This window comes from Lepus europaeus, chromosome 11 (genome assembly GCF_033115175.1).
Source record: "Lepus europaeus isolate LE1 chromosome 11, mLepTim1.pri, whole genome shotgun sequence".
NCBI classification, from domain to species: Eukaryota; Metazoa; Chordata; class Mammalia; order Lagomorpha; family Leporidae; genus Lepus; species Lepus europaeus.
The window spans coordinates 30,423,408-30,445,863 of NC_084837.1; the positions used below are offsets into that span (position 1 = coordinate 30,423,408).

Consider the following 22,456-nt stretch of genomic DNA (forward strand, 5'->3'; position numbering starts at 1 on the left):
GGTGATGTACCCAGCGCGGCGCCCCTGACCCCGGAAATCAAGTTACCGTGGTGGATGCTGGGTCTTGTAGTCCACGTCAGGTGTTAAAGGCCGAAGGCGCCTGGAAGAGGAAGTCCGAACGTTGCGAACGTAGCTAGAGCGCCGAAGAGGGCGGGGGATGACAGAAGGAAGTGACGCTCTCCAAGCTCCGGGCGGAAGTTCCCCGCCCCACCCGTAAGAGTTGGGTTTGGCCAAGAGCCGAGAGAGGATCTTACCCGGGCTCCACTTGTCCACGGCTCCTCCTCCTTGTCGCTGTCAGCGAGATTCCTGGGACTCAGGTATTTTCCTTTTGCTGCCCTCCCGCGGCTCGGGCTTTGGCAGAGTTTTGCCCGAGTGTCGCTGGTGCCAGAATGAGAGGTACGGGAATGAAGGGGAGCTGGCGGGGAAAGAGAGACGACATCTTCTTGTGCAGGGCTGGTGACCGTTGTAAATGCTTTTACTTCTCTGCTACCCTGAGTGAGCGCGATGCTTTCATTCTGCCGCCCGCCTAACGGGACCGGCGGTGCGAACCAAGGCCCAGCTCACAGATCGGGCACTCTTCTCCATTCCTGGTCCTTGGGGCCCTTACTCTCCCCGCCCTCCTCCCCTTGCCCTCTTTTCGTACTTCTCTTCACCTTCTAACGGAGGAGGGCGATGATTTGCTGTCACTTTCCCCTACGCCCGTCACTAACTTCTCTTTAAATGTCCATCATCTGGAGCCGGGTCTGATAGTCTCTGCAGCTAACCGCTTCCCTTTAGACGTCCCTCCGCGGGACTCACACCTTCCCTCTACCCCGCCTCTGCCACCCGAGTTTCCCTGCAGGATTCTCAGGGTCTCCGCAGCCGGTCGAGTCTCCAGGAGACGATTTCGGTTGCGGTGGAAGTTCATGGCTTCGCGGTCCTAAGAGACTCCTGCTCTGTGGGTGTAGCGACGGCAGACGTTTGTTTAAGGCGAGCTGAGAATTTAGGCGGCGTTTTCTCCTCAGTGAAACCTAAGCGGACACAGTTGAGTTGCAATGTCTAGTGTGAGGCTGAATGATCTGGAGTATGAAATATAGCTGTCGTTGTTGTTTTAATGGAATAATACAATTGCTTTTGAATCATCCAATGAGGGAGGTCTTAGTTTTTATTCGAATAACTTCAAATGCAAGTATTCCTTCCCTGCTCTGCATGAGATGTCTTTAAAAGTCTTGGAACGGTTGACTCCCATGCCAAACCCCTTTATAAATAAAGTTGCTGGCTAGTGCAAGTTCAAAGATCTGAATTTTTCCTTAGAGCACAATTTGAACATCCTGGGTTTCTTTATTCTTGGGGAATAGAGCATTAATGTAAATGAAGCTGTGTAAATGTATATCCTCTGTTTTGGTTTAAATTCTAGGCCACTTGTTAGTTATTTTGATGTTTAAATGAATGTGTCTAAATTATTTCAAACCAAAATAAAGTTTATTTTATTTTTTCTTCATATTTCGTTTTAGCGACAGGATAAGGACAGGAAATGAAAAAGAAAAGATGATTGTAATAGTTGTCAGTGGAAAAAGAGTGTCCTCCTTATATTTTCTGCCTAAGAAGATCAAATGTATACTTTCACTTATGTATGTACAGACTTCAGGAAGGCAATTCGAACTAGAGAATGATGTGTAAGTTAGAATGCGCACATTGGAATGCCAGTTTGTGTTGGAACAAATTACCATTTCCAGTGATTGGAATTTTCAGGTTCCAAATCCAGTGCACTCTTTCCTGTATCCAAGAACTTGGGAAGCCAGGTTAATAACTAGAGGTTGTTTGGTAATCATGAAATCAGAGAAGAGAAACTTGGAAAGTCTTGAATGATATTTCATCATCAACGTTATGGTAGAAGCTTAAGAATTACCCCTTCTCTCTATGAAGAATACTTTTTAAGGTACCTAGATTCTTAAATCCAGCCATTATCATATCCTTTCCCTATGAGCAAAGCTAGATGAGTATTGCTTTTGACCTTTTTCTCTGGTCTCTGTATCACTGTATGTTATAGAGTGTAATTTATTTTATATCTATTACATTTTGTCATCTTGATGAAGACTTGAAAAATACATTAGTCTTCATGATTTGATATTTTAAAAAATGCATCTTCGTTGGCATCACAGATTTTACTAATTATCTTTTAGGATTATATGTGGACATAAATCTCATCTATTATATATTCTGTTTATTTCTATCACAAGAACAAAGTAATTTTAAAAAAAATATTATTCTTGGGGCCGGTGCTGTGGCACAGCAGGTCAACGCCATGGCCTGAAGTGCTGCCATCCCATATGGGCGCCCGTTCATGACCTGGCTGCTCCACTTCCAATCCAGCTCTCTGTTATGTCCTAGGAAAGCAATAGAAGATGGCCCCCCTGCACCCATGAGGGAGACCCAGAAAAAGCTCCTGGCTCCTGGCTTCAGATGGGCACAGCTCCAGCCGTTGTGGCCCTCTGGGAAGTGAACCAGAGGATAGAAGACCTCTCTCTCTGTCTGCCTCTCCTCTCTCTGTGTAACTCCAACTTTCAAATAAATAAATAAATCTTTAAAAAAATTATTCTTGAATTCTAAGGATCCCTGTGTACTAACTAGGAAATCTTTTATATTTAATTGTAGATATGTAGAGTACAAATTGTTATTCAAATTCTAGAGTGGTGAAACACACTATTTTTTTAAAAAGGTTTATTTATTTGAAAGTCAGAGTTACACAGAGAGAGATCAGCACAGCTGATCAGCTGTGAGATCAGCACAGGCCGACTAGCGAGAGTGTTAAAATTACAGGATAAATTTAGATTTTTCCATTATTAATCATTCATACCTTTTATTATGTATTATTTTATAGTATATTTCAGTCTATCCTTTTTGAGTTTTTATCTTGAATCTTTAGCTTTTGTTTGAATCAAATTTTTTTTTTTTTTTTTGACAGGTAGAGTGGATAGTGAGAGAGAGAGACAGAGAGAAAGGTCTTCCTTTTTGCCGTTGGTTCACCCTCCAATGGCCGCTGCGGCCGGCACATCGCGCTGATCCGAAGCCAGGCACCCCAACCGGGACTAGAATCCGGTGTGCTGGCGCCGCAAGGCGGAGGATTAGCCTGTTAAGCCATGGCGCCGGCCTGAATCAAAATTTTATTTATTTATTTATTTATTGACAGTCAGAGTTAGACAGTGAGAGAGACAGAGAGAAAGGTCTTCCTTCCATTGGTTCACCCCCCAAATGGCCACTATAGCCGGAACTATGCCGATCTAAAGCCAGGAGCCAGGTGCTTCCTCCTGGTCTCTCATGCGGGTGCAGGGCCCAAGCACTTGGGCCATCCTTCTCTGCCCTCCTAGGCCACAGCAGAGAGCTAGACTGGAAGGGGGGCAACCAGGACAGAATCTGGTGCCCCGACTGGGACTAGAACCCAGGGTACCAGCGCCGCAGGCAGTGGATTAGCCTAGTGAGCCACTGCGCCTGCTGAGTCAAAACTTTAATGACACTATGAATTTAGCTTTATACGTGTAGGATTAAGTAGGCTTTCTCTTTTATAGTTTGAGTGACAAAGAAAGAAGGAGCTCCCATCCACTGGTTCACTACCCAAATGCTACAACATCTAGAGACCAGGACACCTGTGCTGGACCAGGCCAATTCTGGGAACTGAGAACTTAATCCAGGTTTCCTATGTGGGTGGCAGGGAGCCATCCTCATCCTCTGCTGCCTCTCGTCTCAGCATGTCTATTAGCAGGAAGCTGGAATTAGGAGTGAAGCTGGGACTGTAACCCAGGCACTCTGATATGGGATGCAGGCACACAAACAGCATCTTAACCACTATGCCAAACACCTGCCCCTAAAATAGGTTTCTTTGATTTATATGAGTGATATATTTTAATTTACTTAGGTCTGTGTCCCAAAGCCACTATATATTTAAATATATATATTATATATTTATGTCTTTAGTCAACCATAATTTGTAGCAAAAATCCAATTTTTATTGCATTTTAATCATTAATCTCTGTACATTATCAGTATTTTAACATCTGTTGTAAACAGTTTATTAGTGGACAGAAATTAGTTATGTGCCTTAGAGCTTTTACTGGATGTGTAGTAATGATTAGGGACTTGCTTTCTTCTGTGTTGTGATACAGTGATTCATGTTATGACAGGTTTCTAATTATACTTTTGTTTCTCCAGATATAATAAGACTCAATCTCAGGAAATGGAAATATACCAACTTGTTCCATTTGTTCACTGATAAAATTATAAACCATCATTAGTTCATTTCAACTTTGAAGAGAGTTGAGTTGTAGGAAAGAAATATATGGAAAGAGTACTTAATGCTAAATATTCTCCAAACTTCATAAATCACGCTTCTTACAAAAATATTTGTTTGAGTTCTTTTTTTTTTTTAAGCAATCTTCATTTCTCATTTGTTCTGGTTGTAATCTATATTTACACTAGTGTGATAGCAGTTAATTGCCTCCCAACTGATTTAAGCACCATTGGGTTGGAGCTCAGGTGTCAATTAAATAGATAAATACTAAACTCACAGTTTGATATATATTATCTTGGTTTAACAACCTTTTAAAATTGTGAAGTTATTGTAGACTATGCAAATTTGATTTTATTTTAGTTTCACCTAACATTATATTATGGATGTTTGTACAATAAGAATATGGTTAAAGGTGACATGCATTACTATTACCCTATTAAAACTTTTCAAATAGATATGTGTATTCAATTTTGATTGATTACCTACATTTAGAGTACTACAAAGTATTTGTTTTTTTGTTTTTTTTTTAGATTTATATTTATTTATTTGAGAAAATTACAGAGAGAGGTAGATCCAGAGAGAGAAAGAGGTCTTCCATCCACTGGTTCATTTCCCAAATGACCGCAATGGCCAGAGCTAAGCTGATCTGAAGCCAGGAGCCAGGAGCCACTTCCAGGTCTCCCATGCAGGCACAGGGGCCCAAGGACTTGAGCCATCTTCTACTTCTTTCCCAGGCAATAGCAGAGAGCTGGATCGGAAGTTGAGCCTCCGAGACTCAAACTGGTGCCCATATGGGATGCCGCATTGCAGGCAGCGGCTTTAACTGCTACACCACAGCACCAGCCCCCAAAGTATTTGTTTAATGGGAACAAAATTAAGAATAAAAAGAAGGAATGTAAGTTTATTTACATATATATTATTTACTTATTTGTTGAAGAGAAAGATCAATCTTCCAATGATTGATTAATTCCCCAAATTATTTTAACATTGACAGCTGGGCCAAGCTGAAGCCATGAGCCTGGCACTCCCATCTAGCTCTCCCATGTGAGTGGCAGGGATCCAACCACTGTTGAGCCATCTTCTGTTACTTTCTCAGGCACATTAGTGGGAAGCTGGATCAGAAGCAGAGCAGCTGGGACTCAAACCAGCACTCTGATTAAGAAACTAGATCACAAGCAGTGGCTTAACCCACAGAACCATAGTGCTGATCTCTGAATTTATTTTAATCTATGCCTTCATTCTCTTTGTTTCTTCTAGTTATTTGTTAAAGAATTTGGGTTGGGTTTTTACAGTATGTTTTTGTTAATTCCATCTTTTTGGTTTAGTTTAACATGCTTTCTGGTATAGTTTAACATGCTTTTTCTGTTCTCTGATCCTCTTACTGGTGTGTTATTGCATCACTTTTCATGATGTTAGTAGCATTTCATAATCAGTTCCTACTTCTGCTCATTATGGGTACAAAATCATAACACTTAATCATTTCTTCTTTCTTTATTAACTGGAGTACTTTTACAGAGACCCAGTGGTACAGTTAACACAGGAAAGACTTCATAAAGTCTTAATGTTTTCCTGTTATTTACTGTTTAATGAGTTCATTACCATCCTCCAGTGGTGATCAGATTATCATTATGAACTCAAGATTTTAACGTATCTGAAATGTATGAATCAATTGCAGTTAGTGTTATTGATCATCTGTCTCATCTTTAAACTACTGAAAGCCTATTTGATTCAGTTCTTGAAATTTTTTTCATACAACTCTAGTAGTCATTTAATAGCTTCTTGCTATCTAGCATGTAAAGATTACAAATTTGTCTTGACATCTGCCCCAGCCCTGGAATCAGCCATTTGTTCAAGGAGTTACATTTTCTTTGAGGGAAGTGGTACTTGGAGACCACACCTGGGTGCTAGGAATGCTATTTACTACTGTAATGATCATATTTTTTTTCTAGGCCTCTTCAATAGACAGAGCTAGAGGATAGAATTTATTTTTCTTTAAAATAATATTGCATGTATTTATACAAATACATCTTGTGTATTTTATGCTACATGTAAATTATGTATTAGTATGTTTAAATATATGTAAATCCTTTTCACTGCTGCAAAGAAGTGGGATTGTGGCATAGTTTTGCTAAATTTTGGAAGCTTTATCTCCAGAGGTACATTCCCATAACAATGAGTGAGAGTAACTGTTTCTCACATGCTTAAAACAGAGTATACTTGTTAAGAGAGTATCTAACTCATGTAGTTTTTAAAAAAAGATTTATTTATTTTTTTTGAAAGAGTTACACAGAGAGAAGGAGAGACAGATCTCCATTTGCTGGTTCACTCCCCAAAATGCCCCAGTGGTTAGGGCTGAGACAGGCTGGAGCCAGGAGCTTCATTTGGGTCTCCCACCTGGGTGCAGTGGCCCAAGCACTTGGGCCTTCTGCTGTTTTCCCAGGCTCATTAGCAGGGAGCTGGATTAGAAGTAGAGCAGCTGGGATTCAAACTGGCACCCATATGGGATGCTGGCATCACAGGTGGAGGCTTTACCCACTACGCCACAATGTCAGCCTCAACTCATGTTTTAATTTCTTTGTTTTTAAATTAAGTTGAGCAGTTTTTTCATATCATTAGAAACCATTTACTTTTTTTTTTTTTTTTTTTTGGACAGTCAGAGTTAGACAGTGAGAGAGAGAGAGACAGAGAGAAAGGTCCTCCTTTTCCATTGGTTCACCCCCGAGATGGCCGCTGCGGCCAGCACACTCCGCCGATCTGAAGCCAGGAGCCAGGTGCCTCCTCCTGGTCTCCCATGCGGGTGCAGGGCCTAACGACCTGGGCCATCCTCCACTGCCTTCCCAGGCCACAGCAGAGAGCTGGACTGAAGAGGAGCAACCAGGACAGAATCTGGCGCCCCGACCGGGACTAGAACCCAGGGTGCCAGCGCTGCAGGGAGACAATTAGCCCAGTGAGCTTCGGCGCCGGCCACCATTTACATTTTTAACCATCTGTTCATTAGCCAATTTTTTCTGTGAGACTAGGAAATATTTTATTATTATTATAAATATTTTATATAGAAAATATTTGAAAGGCAGAGAGAAAGATCCATCTTCCATCATTTGGCTCATTCTCCAGATGCCTCCAAACAGTTAGGGCTGGACCAGGCAGCAGCCAGCAGCCTGGAAATCAATCCTGATCTTCCATGTGGGTAGCAAGGACCCAAATGCTTGAAGCAACACTTGCTGCCTCCCAGGTTACACCTTAGTAGTAAACTAAAATTGGGTCAGGGCCAGGACTGAAACCTAGGCACTTTAGTATAGGAGATGGCTTCCCAAGTGATGTCTTAACTACTGTGTGAAGCACACATCCCTTCAGCATTTTTAATCAGTCATGTTGATCTTTCTTCATTTTCTGGATTTTGAGTCATAGTTAGGAAACTCTTCCCTAAGCCCAGGTTATAGAGGAATTAACACCATTTTATTCTCATATTTTTCTGATTCCATTTTTTACATTAATTTTTTTTTATTTTTTAAGGATTTATTTATTTATTTGAAAGAGGTACAGAGAGAGAGGGAGAGATGAGAAAGATCTTCCATCAGCTGGATCAATCCCCAAATGGCCACAACAGCAGGGCAAAGTCAGGCTGAATCCAGGGGCCAGGAGCTTCTTAGGTCTCCTATGTTGGTGGCAAGAGCCCAAGCACTTGGAGCATCTTCAGTTGCTTTCCCAGGCCACTAACAGGGAGCTGGATTGGAAGTGGAGCAGCTAGGACTAGAACTGGCACCTGTGTGGGATGCCAGCATTGCAGTCAACAGCTTAACCCACTTTGCTGCAACATCAGCCCCCATTTTTTACATTTATACCTCTGGTCCATTTGAAATAGATCCTGGTGTAGGTATGTGGAAGGGATCTAATTTTACCTATTTCCATATGACTGACCGTTCAGTTATCTCAACATGTTTATTTAAAAGTTCCTCTTCTCCCCACTTGTTATGAGATGATATTGTTATCAGTGCTGAATCTACAAATGTAAATAATTATTTCTATATTTTCTATTCTTTACTATTGATCTGTTTTGCTTTAAATATATTCTCATTTAGTTCTAAGACATCACAACTTTTTTTTTTATTAAACTTTTATTTAATGAATATAAATTTCCAAAGTACAGCTTATGGGTTACAATGGCTTCCCCCCTCCCATAACTTCCCTCCCGCCCGCAACCCTCCCCTTTCCCGCTCCCTTTCCCCTTCCATTCACATAAAGATTCATTTTCAATTCTCTTTATATACAGAAGATCAGTTTAGTATATATGGTAAAGATTTCAACAGTTTGCCCATCTAGCAACATAAAGTGAAAAAACTACCATTGGAGTACTAATTATAGCATTAAATAACAATGTACAGCACATTAAAGACAGAGATCCTACATAATATTTTTTAAAATTAATTAATTTTCTATGCCATTTCCAATTTTCACAACTTTTACAAATGAGAAAATAAAGAAGTAAAATGACTAATTTGCTTAAAGTCATATAGCTATTGAGTAGCCAGATGTAGATTTGAACTCAAATCTGTCTCTAAAATTCATACTTTTACTCACTATTCTTTCCTGTTTTCCTTAGAATTTGTCCTTTATTCTTGCAAGGTTGTTATTGAGATAAACAAAATTATCAGTGTAAAAGTGTTGTGCAGAAGTCAGGTTTTGAAGATTAAAAATTATTGCTTATTTATATCATTTTAACCATTTATCAAGAAATACCTGAGAACCATATATAGTCACAGTTGTAATTTATAGTTTGAGATAATTTTTGGGCCATTACACTTGTGCTAAAAACATTTTAATTGGTTCTCAAATTTAGGATGCATCAGAATCATCTGCAGGGCTTAAAACACAACATGTCCAATCCTCTACCCCTACCTCATGTAGTTTCTGATTCTTTACATCTGTGATAGGGTTCAAGAATTTGCCTTTCTAGGAAGTCCCCAAGTGATGCTGATGCTTTAGGTACAAAGAACATATTTTGAGGGCCACTGTTCTATACCAGAGGGGTCATCACTGTGGTGTAACGGTTAAGGCCACCTCCTGCAGTGCAGGCATCCGTATGAGCACTGGTTCGAGTCCCGGCTGCTCCACTTCCAATCTAGCTCTCTGCTATTGCCTGGGAAAGCAGTGGAAGATGGCCCAAGTCCTTGGGTCCCTGCATCTACATAGAAGACCGAGCAGAAGCTCCTGGCTCCTGGCCTTGGATCTGTGCAGCTCCAGCTGTTGCAGCCATATGGGGAGTGAACCAGCGGATGGAAGATCTCTTTCTCTCTGCCTCTGCCTCTCTGTAACTCTGCCTTTCAAATAAATAAATACATATTTTAAAAAAAAAGTTCTATACCAGAAAAGTTTGTAAAGTTCTCTTAAGTCATATTTTTTGAGAGAGAAACAGGGTCCAATTAAAACTTCTAAGAATGATGTTATGGCAAACCTAAAGCAATTCATTTTAAGTTCCCTGTTTTTACCTTGTTCTTTTATAGTTTGTAGTTGGAATTGTTTTGGTTAGGCATTAAAAGTATGATTTCTCAGCCTGGCATTATGGCTCAGCTGATTAATCTGCCTCCTATAAGGCCGGCATCCCACTTGAGCGCCAGTTCAAGTCCCTGCTCCTCCCCTTCCCATCTAGCTCTCTGCTAATTGCCTAAGAAAGAAGCAGAAAAGGGCCCAAGTACTTTGGTCGTTGCCATTCACATGGGAGACCTGGATGGAGTTCCTGGTTCCTGTCTGTGGCCTGACCTAGCTCTGGCAGTTTTGGCCATTTGGGGAGTTGGACCAGCAGATAGAAGATCTCTCTTTCTCCTTCTTTGTAATTCTGCCTTTCAAATAAATAAATGGTTAAAAAGCATGCAATTTATTTACTTAAACTTTTTTTTTTTTTTTTTTTTTGACAGGCAGAGTGGACAGTGAGAGAGAGAGAGAGAAAGGTCTTCCTTTACCGTTGGTTCACCCTCCAATGGCCGCCACGGCCGGTGCGCTGCGGCCGGCGCACCGCGCTGATTCAAAGGCAGGAGCCAGGTGCTTCTCCTGGTCTCCCATGAGGTACAGGGCCCAAGCACTTGGGCCATCCTCCACTGCACTCCCGGGCCATAGCAGAGAGCTGGCCTGGAAGGGGGGCAACCGGGACAGAATCCAGCGCCCCGACTGGGACTAGAACCCGGGGTGCCGGCACTGCTAGGCGGAGGATTAGCCTGTTGAGCCACGGCGCTGGCCTTACTTAAACCTTATTCTCATTATTTCTTAAAATGAATATTATGTCATTTGCATTCAGTATATGAGGGGCTGGCGCTGTGGCGCAGCAGGTTAAAGCCCTGGCCTGAAGCGCTGGCATCCCATATGGGTGCCGGTTTGAGACCCGGCTGCTCCACTTCTGATCCAGCTCTCTGCTATGGCGTGGGAAGGCAGTGGAGGATGGCCCAAGTCCTTGGGCCCCTGCACCTGCATGGGAGACCTGGAAGAAGCTCCTGGCTCCTGGCTTCGGATTGGCGCAGCTCCGGCCATTGTGGCCAATTAGTGAGTGAACCAACGGATGGAAGACCTCTCTCTCTCTCTCTCTCTCTCTCTCTCTCTATGTAACTCTGACTTTCAAATAAAATAAATTATATATATATATATATATATATATATATATATATATATATTTATGAAGAGGAAATGTTTAGCCTAGTGGTTAATACACTGTTTAAGATGCCTGTGACCTATGTTGGAGTGCCTGAGTTTAATTCCTGGCTCTGGCTCCTGACTCCTGTTCCCTGCTAATGCAGAGCTTGGGAGGCAGCAGGGATGGCTCTAGTACTTGGATTCCTGCCATTAATGTAATGTGGGATACCTGGATTGTGTTCCTAGTTCCCGGCCTCAGCCATAGCAGGAATTTGGGAAGTGAACTAGTGGTGTGGGAGACAAGGATCTGGGTAGCTGACTGTTTGGCTACTCTTCTTTTGACTAAGTAGTGAACCATGTCAATATGATAAGCTGTTTAAATATAAAAGTAGCTTTTGTGGATCTATTTTGTGGAATTAACCAGGCTTTGGCCTGGCCAGGATTGTAACTGATTGTAACTGTTAACTTGATAGTAAACAGGCTTCTTAAGGAGTCTTTTTTTTTTTGACAGATAGAGTTAGACAGTGAGAGAGAGAGAAAGGTCTTCCTTCCATTGGTTCACCCCCACAAATAGCTGCTATGCCTGGAGCTACGCTGATCTGAAGCCAGGAGCCAGATGCTTCCTCCTGGTCTCCCATGTGGGTGCAGGGGCCCAAGCACTTGGGCCATCCTCCACTGCCTTCCCGGGCCACAGCAGAGAGCTGGACTGGAAAAGGAGCAACTGGGACTAGAAACTGGCCCCCATATGGGATGCCGGTGCCTCAGGTGGAGGATTAACCAAGTGAGCCATGGCACCTGCCCCAAGGAGTCATTTTAAGCTGACAAAAACCAAGTGTTTTTAAGGATAGTATTGATAGTAGTAAATAGCATCTAATAATTATTGAGTGGTTATGTGCTAGCACATAAAGACATTTCCACTACTGCTTTTTTGTATTGTTTTGTCTGTATTTTGCAAATGGGAAAACTCTAAGGTTAAGATGACTTTCTCAAGATCACATAGCTGTTAAATAATACAGACATTATTATAACCCAGGTAGCCTGATTTCAAAACCCAGTCTCTTAAAATTATAGTGTCTTGTATATCTGGTTGTATGTAATATGTGTGTTTATATGTAAATATGTATGTGTGTTTGTGTTTACATGTTGTATATGTACATATATCTGTGTGTATATATTTCAAAGGTATATTGTGTCATGCTTCATATGCTATATAAATGGTATTCACTAGTTTGTAATTAGAAATACAAAAAATAATTTAAAATAAGATCTATTACTGTGTGATCTGTATTTACACTAACAATGAGTCTAGCCATAAACTCCTTAAACCTGACTTGAGAATCAACAGTTCTGCAACACTTGGTATTGCCTGAGATGTTATTAGTACAAAGTTGCTTTCTTATCCTGTAATGAGAGGTAGTGCAACACAGAAATCTGAATACTGTTTAAGCAGACAACTCAAAGAATTCATTAGTTATAACATAATTACCCAAAGCTTACTGATGGACACTATCCTAGCATATTATATATATATATATATAATATAAAAGATATATTTATATAAACTTATTTAATCCTCAAAACAATCCTTTATTATTATATTGTTATTGTTGATTAACTTTCATCACCTGATTTTGCACATGACAACCCATAGATTTCCCTTTTTTTTTTTTTTATACTCAGTACCCTCAATTCTGTTACTCTTTTAAAGGATGATATCTAAGATCTGTACTCCATATTTGGTCCCACATTTGCAGAGAAAGGCAAAAATATCTAATAATTTAATATTCTGTATATTATAGTTCTGTTAGTGCAGCTTAAATCCACATAAGCTTAGTACATAAAGTAATACTAAAATTAAAATCCCTCAACCCTTTGAACACATCCTACAGAAGCATCTTTTATTTCTTATGCTGTTAACTTGTGTAGTTGTTTTGGAATCTACTATAGAACTCTTACGTTTATCTCTCTTAAGTTTTTCTTTTTAGATGTCAGATCTTTTTGGATCCTTATTTTGTAATCTAGTGTTTTACTCTCTGTTGTAGCTTCCTATCATCTACAAAGCTGAGGGACATCCCTTGAGTGCTATGGTGCTATGGTTTGGATATTAGTTTGGATGTTAAATGTCTTCCTGAAGCCTGGTGTTAGAGGATTGGTCACCAGGGTGGTACTCTTGGGTGGCAGTGAAATCTTTAGGAGATGAGGCCTATTTGGAGATTGTTAGGTCACTGAAGGCATGCCCTCAAAAGATAATTACAGCAAGAGGGTGATATAAAAGCCTGAGTTTGATCTCAACCATTTTGTCTGACTCCTGGCTTGCAATGTGATCCTTCTTCTATACAGGGGCTGCTATTGCCATCTGTCACACAGAGCAGATGCCAAATGAATCGGGCTACACAGTTTTGGACTTGAACCTCCAAAGCTGTTAGCTAAATAAATCCTTTCTGTTTATAAATTTAGTTGGCTCATATATTTTACTGTAGTAATGAAAATCTGACTAATACAGCATACGCATGACTCTTTTCTCTATTACTATTACTTGTGTAGTTGTTTTGCAATCTACTACAGAATTCCTACAATTTTCCCTCTTAGAAAATCTGGATGCTCATTTTGTTAGCCAGTATTTTACTCTCTTTGCAGCTTAAAAACTGAGGTGCATACCTGTTCAGATCTTCATTTTTGGATACCTCTTAAAATATACCTTCTGTCCTCATTCCATTAAGTAGTATTCTGTAGGTATTCAAACAGTTGCTAATTTAGCTAGTTGAACTGGAATATATACATATATGTATATATATATGTGTGTGTGTGTGTATATATATATAAAATACATAAAATGTATATATAAAATATACAGATACATATGATATATATATATATGTTCTCAAGAAAATTGTGAATGACATTATAAGATTTTTTACTAACATCTAGTTAAACATCAAGTATATTTTCTTTATCTGTAAGGCATCATATATATAGAACAAAGAAAATGATTAGTCTATTCCATGTCTTGTTATTAACTTCATCCTATCTTAGTCTTAGAGATCTCTACATCCTCTTCGAAGTAGTCACAAATCAAATTTTTAATATTTTGTTTTGGAATGTTACCTGAAGTTAACATGAATCTTATTAGATTGTAGAATGTACTGTCTTATATTTGAAAAGTCTCTAGTCTGTGACTCTGGCAGTGATTCAAAATATCATTTGCAGGTTCTGTTCAGTATCTTGAAACATTTGTTTAGTCTGAAAGATAGGAGCTTACAAAGTAACTAGTTCTTTTTCAAACCCTTCTCTTATTTTCCACATCCTTTCCCCTTTCCTGTTATTCACTCTTCACTGTTAAGTATAAATATCATTGTCTTTGCTAAATCAGACAAATGAGAGTCAAAGAGAGTGTTTCAAAAAACAGCATGTATAATTAAATTAACTGCATGCAAAAGAATAGTGTACATAAATCCTGATAAAGTTAATTTTTACGCAGACTTCCTGTGAATTTGAATGGTAAAAAGGAAGATGAGAGAAAAGACAAAAATCTGTCAGGTGATAAGCTATTTGAGAGACAATACTTTTTTTTTTTTTTTAAGATTTATTTATTTATTTGAAAGTTTACAGAGTGGCAGAGAGAGACACAGAGAGACAGAGATCGAAGATGGCCTAAGTCATTGGGCCTCTGCACCCACTTGGGAGGCCTGGAAGAAGCTCCTGGTTCCTGGCTTTGAATCAGCACAACTCCGGCCGTTGCAGCCATCTGGGGAGTAAACTAGTGGATGGAAGGCCTCTCTCTCTCTGTCTCTACTTCCCTTTGTAACTCTATCTTTCAAATAAATAAAATAAATCTTTAAAAAAAAAAAAAAAGGAAGTAAAATAGGTTAAAAAAAAATCAACACACATTGGGGCTGGCTTAGTGGCCTAGCGGGTGCCGGTGCATTTGGGTGCCGGTTCGAGTCCCAGCTGCTCCACTTCCAATCTAGCTTTCTGTTATGGCCTGGGAAAGCAGTAGAAGATGGCCCAAATCCTTGGGCCCCTGCACCTGCGTGGAAAACCTGGAGGAAACTTTTGGCTCCTGGCTTCGGATTGGCATAGCTCCAGCAGTTGTGGCCAATTGGGGAGTGAACCAGCAGATGGAGGACCTCTCTCTCTCTCTCTGTCTTTCTCTGCCTTTCCTTTTCTCTGTGTAACTCTTGACTTTCAAATAAATAAATAAATAAATCTTTTAAAAAATCAACACTATAATATGTAACAAAATGTTATGATTGAAACAATACTTGATAATTATTCTGGTAGATGTATATGGGATTATTTGGAGAGATTAGAAGTAGAGGATGATTTCAGTGGTAAGGTGTACATATTAACGTAATTTATTAACTGACTTAAAATTCAGTGTTAAGAGCCGGTGCTGTGGCATAGTAGGTTAAGCCTCCACCTCCAGAGCCAGTATCACATATCACCAGTTTGTATCCTGGCTGTTCCACTTCTGATCTAGCTCTCTGCTGCTAATAGCCTGGGAAAGCAGTGGAAGATTGCCCAAGTGCTTTGGCCCCTGCACCTACGTGGGAGACCTGGAAGAAGCTCCTGTCTCCTGGCTTTGGCCTGGCCCAGAACTAGTAGTTGTGGCCATTTGGGGAGTAAACCAATAGAAGAAGACTTCTCTTTCTGTAGAAGAAGACTCTCTGTGTCTGTAACTCTGCCTCTTGAATAAAAAATTCTTTAAAAAAATTCAGTGTAAAATGATATGGTTCTTGGTGAAGAAAAAAGTTTCAATTTTTGAATTTTTCCCACATAAAAATGGGTGGGAATAAAGTGCTATACTATATCCTACCAGTATTTATTTTATTTAGTAGCATATAAAATGTTTGAATTAATTTGATAATATTCTTAAGATGGATACCAAACCTGTGTTGTTATCCCCATAACTTGTATTTGAAATGAGACAGGGAAGAAACAATTAGTATTATATAGATATCTTATATTCTGTCAGTCCTTCTAAGCAAGTGGTGCAATCTTTTCTGAAATACATACCTATTAATTTCTTATGACTGCTATAGCAAATGACCACAAATGCAGTTTTTAAAAAATAATACGTTTCTACGTTTCTCTGATCCTTGTGGCGGCTAGAAACCTGGAATTACTTTCAATTAGTTGAAACTAAGGTGGCAGAGGCTTGCACTCTGTGAAGATTTTAGGGAGGAATCTGTTCTTGATTCTTCCAGTTTCTGGTAGTTATAGCACTCAAGATTTTTTGGTTTGTTTTGTTTTCTTTTTGTTTTTTGACAGGCAGAGTTAGTGAGAGAGAGAGATAGAGAGAAAGGTCTTCCTTTTTCCGTTGGTTCACCCGCCAAATGGCCGCTATGGCCAGCGCTGCGCCGATCTGAAGCCAGGAGCCAGGTGCTTCTCCTGGTCTCCCATGCAGGTGCAGGGCGCAAGCACTTGGGCCATCCTCCACTGCACTTCCAGGCCACAGCAAAGAACTGGACAGGAAGAGGAACAACCAGGTCAGAATCCGGCAACCCAACCAGGACTAGAACCTGGGGTGCCAGTGCTACAGGCAGAGGATTAGCCAAGTGAGCCGCGGCACTGGCCTCCAGTCTTTACCTGTATAGTCACATGACCTTTTTTTTTTCTTCTTCTGTCTATGTCAGATCTTCTGCCTTCTTATAAAGTGGGTGTTGGTTGCACTTAGAGCTCACTTGAACCATCTAGGATGGAGGATAATCTCTCCAATTTAAAATCCTTGGTCACATCCACAGAGTCCTATTTTGTCATATAAAGTAGCATTCATGGTATTAGGAATTAATATGTGAATGTTGGAGAGTCTTTTTCAGCCTATCAGTCCTTACTGTCTTTTTTTTTTTTTTTCTTGTCTTTCTCAGCCCTTATCTCCTCTCCTATTTTTGTCCTTTTTTTTTTTTTTCCAGAATCACAGGGCACTAAATAGATTGAATGGGCATAATCTGAATTTGTGATTAAAAGTTGAGTGGCTGTGATATAAATCAGTAAGTGATTTACATTGCCCTAACTATAAAATGTTGGGTTCTGTAAACAATAATTGTGCTGCTGTTGTTGGATTGACAATAGTGATACCTTTGTTGAATTCAGCTTCTTTTATTAAAGTAATTTTTAAAGCTTTTGATTTAACAAAATTTCTTTCCAATTAAGGTATCTGTTGATTGGTAGGCATTCATATTACTTTTATTATTGAGAAAGCAGTCAAATATAATGTTTTTTCAAAATTGATTTTGCTTCTAGCAAGTTTTCTTCCACAGTTTCATTAATAACAGATTTTGACTTAACAAAGAAAGAATAAAAGGCTTATGGTTTTTAAATTTTTTTTATTTTTTATTTTTATTTATTTATTTTTTTTTGACAGAGTTAGACAGTGAGAGAGAGACAGAGAGAAAGGTCTTCCTTCCATTGGTTCACCCCCCAAATGGCCTCTGTGGCTGGAACTACGCCGATCCGAAGCCAGGAGCTAGGTGCTTCCTCCTGGTCTCCCATGCAGGTGCAGGGCACAAGCACTTGGGCCATCCTCCACTGCCTTCCCGGGCCACAGCAGAGAGCTGGACTGGAAGAGGAGCAACTGGGACAGAATTTGGCTCCCCAACTGGGACTAGAACCTGGGGTGCCAGCGCCACAGGCGGAGGATTAGCCTAGTAAGCCGCGGTGCCAGCCTGTTTTTTTTTTTTTTTTTAAAGATTTGTTTATTTATTTGAAAGAGTTACACAGAGAGAGGAGAGGCACAGAGAGAGAGGTCTTCCATCCACTGGTTCACTCCCCAATTGGCCGCAACAGCTGGAGCCGGGAGCCGGGAGCCAGGAGCCAGGAGCTTCTTCTGGGTCTCCCATGAGGGTGAAGGGGCCCAGGGACTTGGGCCATCTTGTACTGCTTTCCCAGGCCATCGTAGAGAGCTGGAGCAGAAGTGGAGCAGCCGGGTCTCGAACTGGCACCTATATGGGATGCCGGTACTGCAGATGGCAGCTTTACCTGCTACACCATAATGCCGGCCCCAAAGGGTTCTATTGAATTTCTTCTAACCCTAATAGCCTCTGTTCTAATATTTAGTGTTTTAAAATCAATATACAGGTAAATAAAAAATTTGATTTATTTTTTGCTATTTGAAAAACAGTTATTTTCACAGGTTATTTTGACATAACTGTCCATGCTTTTTGTTTTTCTGTAGATGGACCACACATCCCCGACCTACATGCTTGCTAACTTAACCCACTTACATTCTGAACAACTTCTGCAGGGCTTGAATCTTCTTCGTCAGCATCACGAACTCTGTGACATCATTCTTCGAGTAGGTGATGTTAAAATTCATGCTCACAAAGTGGTGCTTGCCAGCATCAGCCCATATTTCAAAGCTATGTTCACTGGAAACCTTTCCGAAAAAGAGAACAGTGAAGTTGAATTTCAATGTATCGATGAAACTGCCCTGCAGGCCATTGTGGAATATGCCTATACGGGGACTGTTTTTATTTCTCAGGACACAGTTGAATCTCTCCTTCCAGCAGCCAACCTACTCCAGATAAAACTTGTCCTTAAGGAATGTTGTGCGTTTCTTGAAAGCCAGCTTGACCCTGGTAATTGCATTGGAATTTCTCGTTTTGCAGAGACATATGGTTGTCATGACCTTTATTTGGCAGCCACTAAATACATATGCCAGAATTTTGAAGCTGTTTGCCAGACTGAAGAGTTTTTTGAGCTTACACATGCTGATTTGGATGAAATTGTCTCCAATGACTGTTTGAATGTAGCTACCGAAGAGACTGTTTTTTATGCACTGGAGTCTTGGATCAAGTATGATGTACAAGAACGCCAGAAATATTTAGCACAGCTACTAAATAGTGTACGATTACCTTTGCTGAGTGTTAAGTTTCTCACTAGACTCTATGAAGCAAATCATCTTATTCGTGATGACCGCACTTGCAAACATCTTTTGAATGAAGCCCTAAAGTACCACTTTATGCCAGAACATAGACTGTCTCATCAGACAGTCTTGATAACACGACCTCGCTGTGCTCCCAAAGTACTTTGTGCAGTAGGTGGAAAATCTGGACTGTTTGCCTGTTTGGATAGGTAATTAGAAGACTTTCTTAAAGAAACAATGCTAGCAGATTTTATGCTTTTTAAATGTGCTTTCTGTATTTTAAAAATAGTTTAATTTTCCACTTTACTTTTTTTCTTTTTGTTCTTTTTTTTCCTCTTAAAATATTTGTGTGGTTGTTTTAATCACATTGCTATCCATTCTCTACAATTCTCTCAATCATTAACCTTTACACACACTTTATCCTACCTGTTCCTCACTAAATCTTCTTTCATTTTATGTCTTCCTTTTTTGTTTTCTTTCTGGAATCATTTACTACTTTCTTTATCTCATACTAGGTCAAGTGTATCAGAAGATGCCAAAGAGTAGAGATTAGAACCTGTGATGAGGATGGAAAACAGTTCATTTAAAGAACTACCAAATAAGAAAAAAATAGGATAATATAAATCAGAGCTTTATGTGTAATTTGTTTTCTTTAGTATAAATAGTTTTTAAAGCCAAAAGTAAAAAGTGCTTTGTTTTCTAATTACTTAATAGTTGTGAGACTTTTTCTGTGAGGAACTGACTAGCAGATATTTTCAACTATGGGCCATATGAAGAGTCTTTAAGAACTATCCATACCTTTAGACCCTGTAATCTTTTATTATAGAATCTTTTTTTTTTTTTTGACAGGCAGAGTGGATAGTGAGAGAGAGACAGACAGAGAGAAAGGTCTTCCTTTTTGCCGTTGGTTCACCCTCCAATGGCCGCCGCTGCCAGCGCATTGCGCTGATCCTAAGCCAGGAGCCAGGTGCTTCTCCTGGTCTCCCATGCGGGTGCAGGGCCCAAGCACTTGGGCCATCCTCCACTGCCTTCCCAGGCCATAGCAGAGAGCTGGCCTGGAAGAGGGGCAACCGGGATAGAATCCGGCCCCCCAACCGGGACTAGAACCCGGTGTGCTGGCGCCGCAAGGCGGAGGATTAGCCTGTTGAGCTGAGGCGCCGGCCTTACTATAGAATCTTATCATAATAAAATTTAAAATTAAAATGTCACTTGCACAGAGGTGTTTATTGTAGTATTATTTTTAACTCTGGAAAAATGAGAAGCAATCTGAATTAGAATTCAATTTAAATCTTTTTTTTTTTTTTTGGCAGACAGAGTGGATAGTGAGAGAGAGAGACAGAGAGAAAGGTCTTCCTTTTTGCCGTTGGTTCACCCTCCAATGGCCGCTGCGGCCAGCACATTGCGCTGATCCTAAGCCAGGAGCCAGGTGCTTCTCCTGGTCTCCCATGCGGGTGCAGGGCCCAAGCACTTGGGCCATCCTCCACTGCCTTCCCAGGCCATAGCAGAGAGCTGGCCTGGAAGAGGGGCAACCGGGATAGAATCCGGCCCCCCAACCGGGACTAGAACCTGGTGTGCTGGCGCCGCAAGGCGGAGGATTAGCCTGTTGAGCTGAGGCGCCGGCCTTACTATAGAATCTTATCATAATAAAATTTAAAATTAAAATGTCACTTGCACAGAGGTGTTTATTGTAGTATTATTTTTAACTCTGGAAAAATGAGAAGCAATCTGAATTAGAATTCAATTTAAATCTTTTTTTTTTTTTTTGGCAGACAGAGTGGATAGTGAGAGAGAGAGACAGAGAGAAAGGTCTTCCTTTTTGCCGTTGGTTCACCCTCCAATGGCCGCTGCGGCCAGCACATTGCGCTGATCCTAAGCCAGGAGCCAGGTGCTTCTCCTGGTCTCCCATGCGGGTGCAGGGCCCAAGCACTTGGGCCATCCTCCACTGCCTTCCCAGGCCATAGCAGAGAGCTGGCCTGGAAGAGGGGCAACCGGGATAGAATCCGGAGCCCCCACCGGGACTAGAACCTGGTGTGCTGGCGCCGCAAGGCGTAGGATTAGCCTGTTAAGCCACTGCGCCGGCCATAGAATTCAATTTAATTCTACAAAAATATTAAACACCTGTGCAGCAGACACACCTTTAGATAATAGGCCTTTAACAAATTCATAACCTAGTAAACATTTAAATAGATAGTTATTTTACACAGTGGTAATATAATGATAATAATCATACTATGGAAGTATTAAGGTAAGATATTTATTCCATCTGTGGGGTTAGTGTAAGATATTATAGAAAAGTGAATGTATAATCTGAGTGTTGAGAGCTCTGTAAGAGTCAATAAAAGAAAAAAAAAAGCACAGGAACTCCATGAAAACACAATGGCCTGATACAGTATGCACAATTCAATTTACTAAAAGTTATTTATTTTTAGAAATGTAAAGTCCTAATCAATAAATGACCAGCAATGATCAACATAAACTAAGTCAAGAAACTATTGTATGCCATCATGAAAAGAAGTAGTTGCAAAACTACTTTAAGAAGATTAGTGAAATGATCAGAATTGTATATTAAATCATTTTGGCTTCATTATGAAGAAAGATTACAGGGCCAGGATTGGCATCAGAGGGATTAGATGAGAGGCAATTGTAGAAGTACAAGCAAGTGATTATCAGATCCTGAATTTAAGCTAAAAGTAGTAAAGACAGAAAATAAGACATTACTTTAAGAAACAGAGATTAAATTGAACAGATTTGCCATTTCAATGAATATGGTGGAGGGATTGTCAGAGAGAGAGAGGAATCAAAGATAAGTGTGCTTTCTTTATTAGATGTTTGGGAAGATGATTATATAGGGAGAGATTGGGAGAAAGGGAAGGAAAGAGAATACAAAAGGAAGAACTACTTTAAGGGGAGAAAATAATGTTTTTAGTTTTGGACATTCTGAGTTTGAAGTTCCTATTGAATACTCAAGTAAAGGATGCCTCACTGCTAGCTGGATGTGGCTGCATAGCTCAAAGAATTGATCAGAGCTAGAAATTTGAGAGTTAACAGCAGTGCAAGATGTAATGGAAAGATCCAGAAAGAAAAAGATGAAATGTGGCTATTAGATTTGGCAGTATGGAAATCATTAATAAATTTGGTGATCAGCAGGATTGTAGGAATCCTGTAGATATATTTCAATGGCTTGAGATATGAATGTAAGTAAAGAAATTGACTGTGAGTGAAAACTGTTCTTTTAAGAATCTTGGCAAGAACAAGAAGGAGACTTAGGCAGTAACTGAGAGTGTCAGAGGAGGCTTTTGTGTTGATTTTATTTTGTCCTTGAAAAGAAAGACATGAATATGTTAATAATAATAATGAAATGTCAGTGAAGCAGGGAGTTGGGGGTGAATGAATATACAAGGTAAAGGAATAGTCATTGATGGAACAAAATCTTAGAGGAAATACACAGAGTACTTCAAAAAGTTAATGGAAAAATGGAATTAAAAAGATGAGTTCATTTTGATGGAAAATCTTTGAAAATCCATGAAATTTTTTCATAATAAACATTTTCCATGAAGTTTTTTAAGACCCCCTCATATGCATGGATTTCAAAAATTTTTTGCAACAAAATAAACTTATAGTTCCATTTCTAAACTTTTTGAAATACTCTTGAAGAAAAGGATGATATCAAAAGCAGGAATAGAATAGGTGGGAGACTGGGATGTAAAAGT

At 40.0% G+C, this 22,456-nt stretch overlaps 2 protein-coding genes across 4 annotated transcripts in view; one reads left to right on the plus strand and one right to left on the minus strand.

Moving 5' to 3' along the window:
* Positions 1-391, minus strand: part of TOGARAM1 (TOG array regulator of axonemal microtubules 1) — a 74,799-nt gene extending 74,408 nt beyond the window's left edge. The window contains exon 1 of the mRNA XM_062205208.1: positions 47-391. The gene's annotated coding sequence lies outside the window, so the exon portion shown is untranslated. The remainder of the gene's footprint in view (positions 1-46) is intronic.
* The window catches only part of KLHL28 (kelch like family member 28), a 35,835-nt gene continuing 13,575 nt past the window's right edge, over positions 197-22,456 (plus strand). The window contains exons 1-2 of one of the 3 annotated variants that reach the window (XM_062205216.1): positions 197-317; positions 18,057-18,955. In XM_062205216.1, the coding sequence (XP_062061200.1) occupies positions 18,057-18,955 (899 nt within the window). In that variant the 5' untranslated portion in view covers positions 197-317. Of the gene's footprint in view, positions 397-5,014; positions 5,160-18,056; positions 18,956-22,456 lie in introns of those variants that run through there. The other 2 variants (XM_062205217.1, XM_062205214.1) reach the window with 2 other exon arrangements.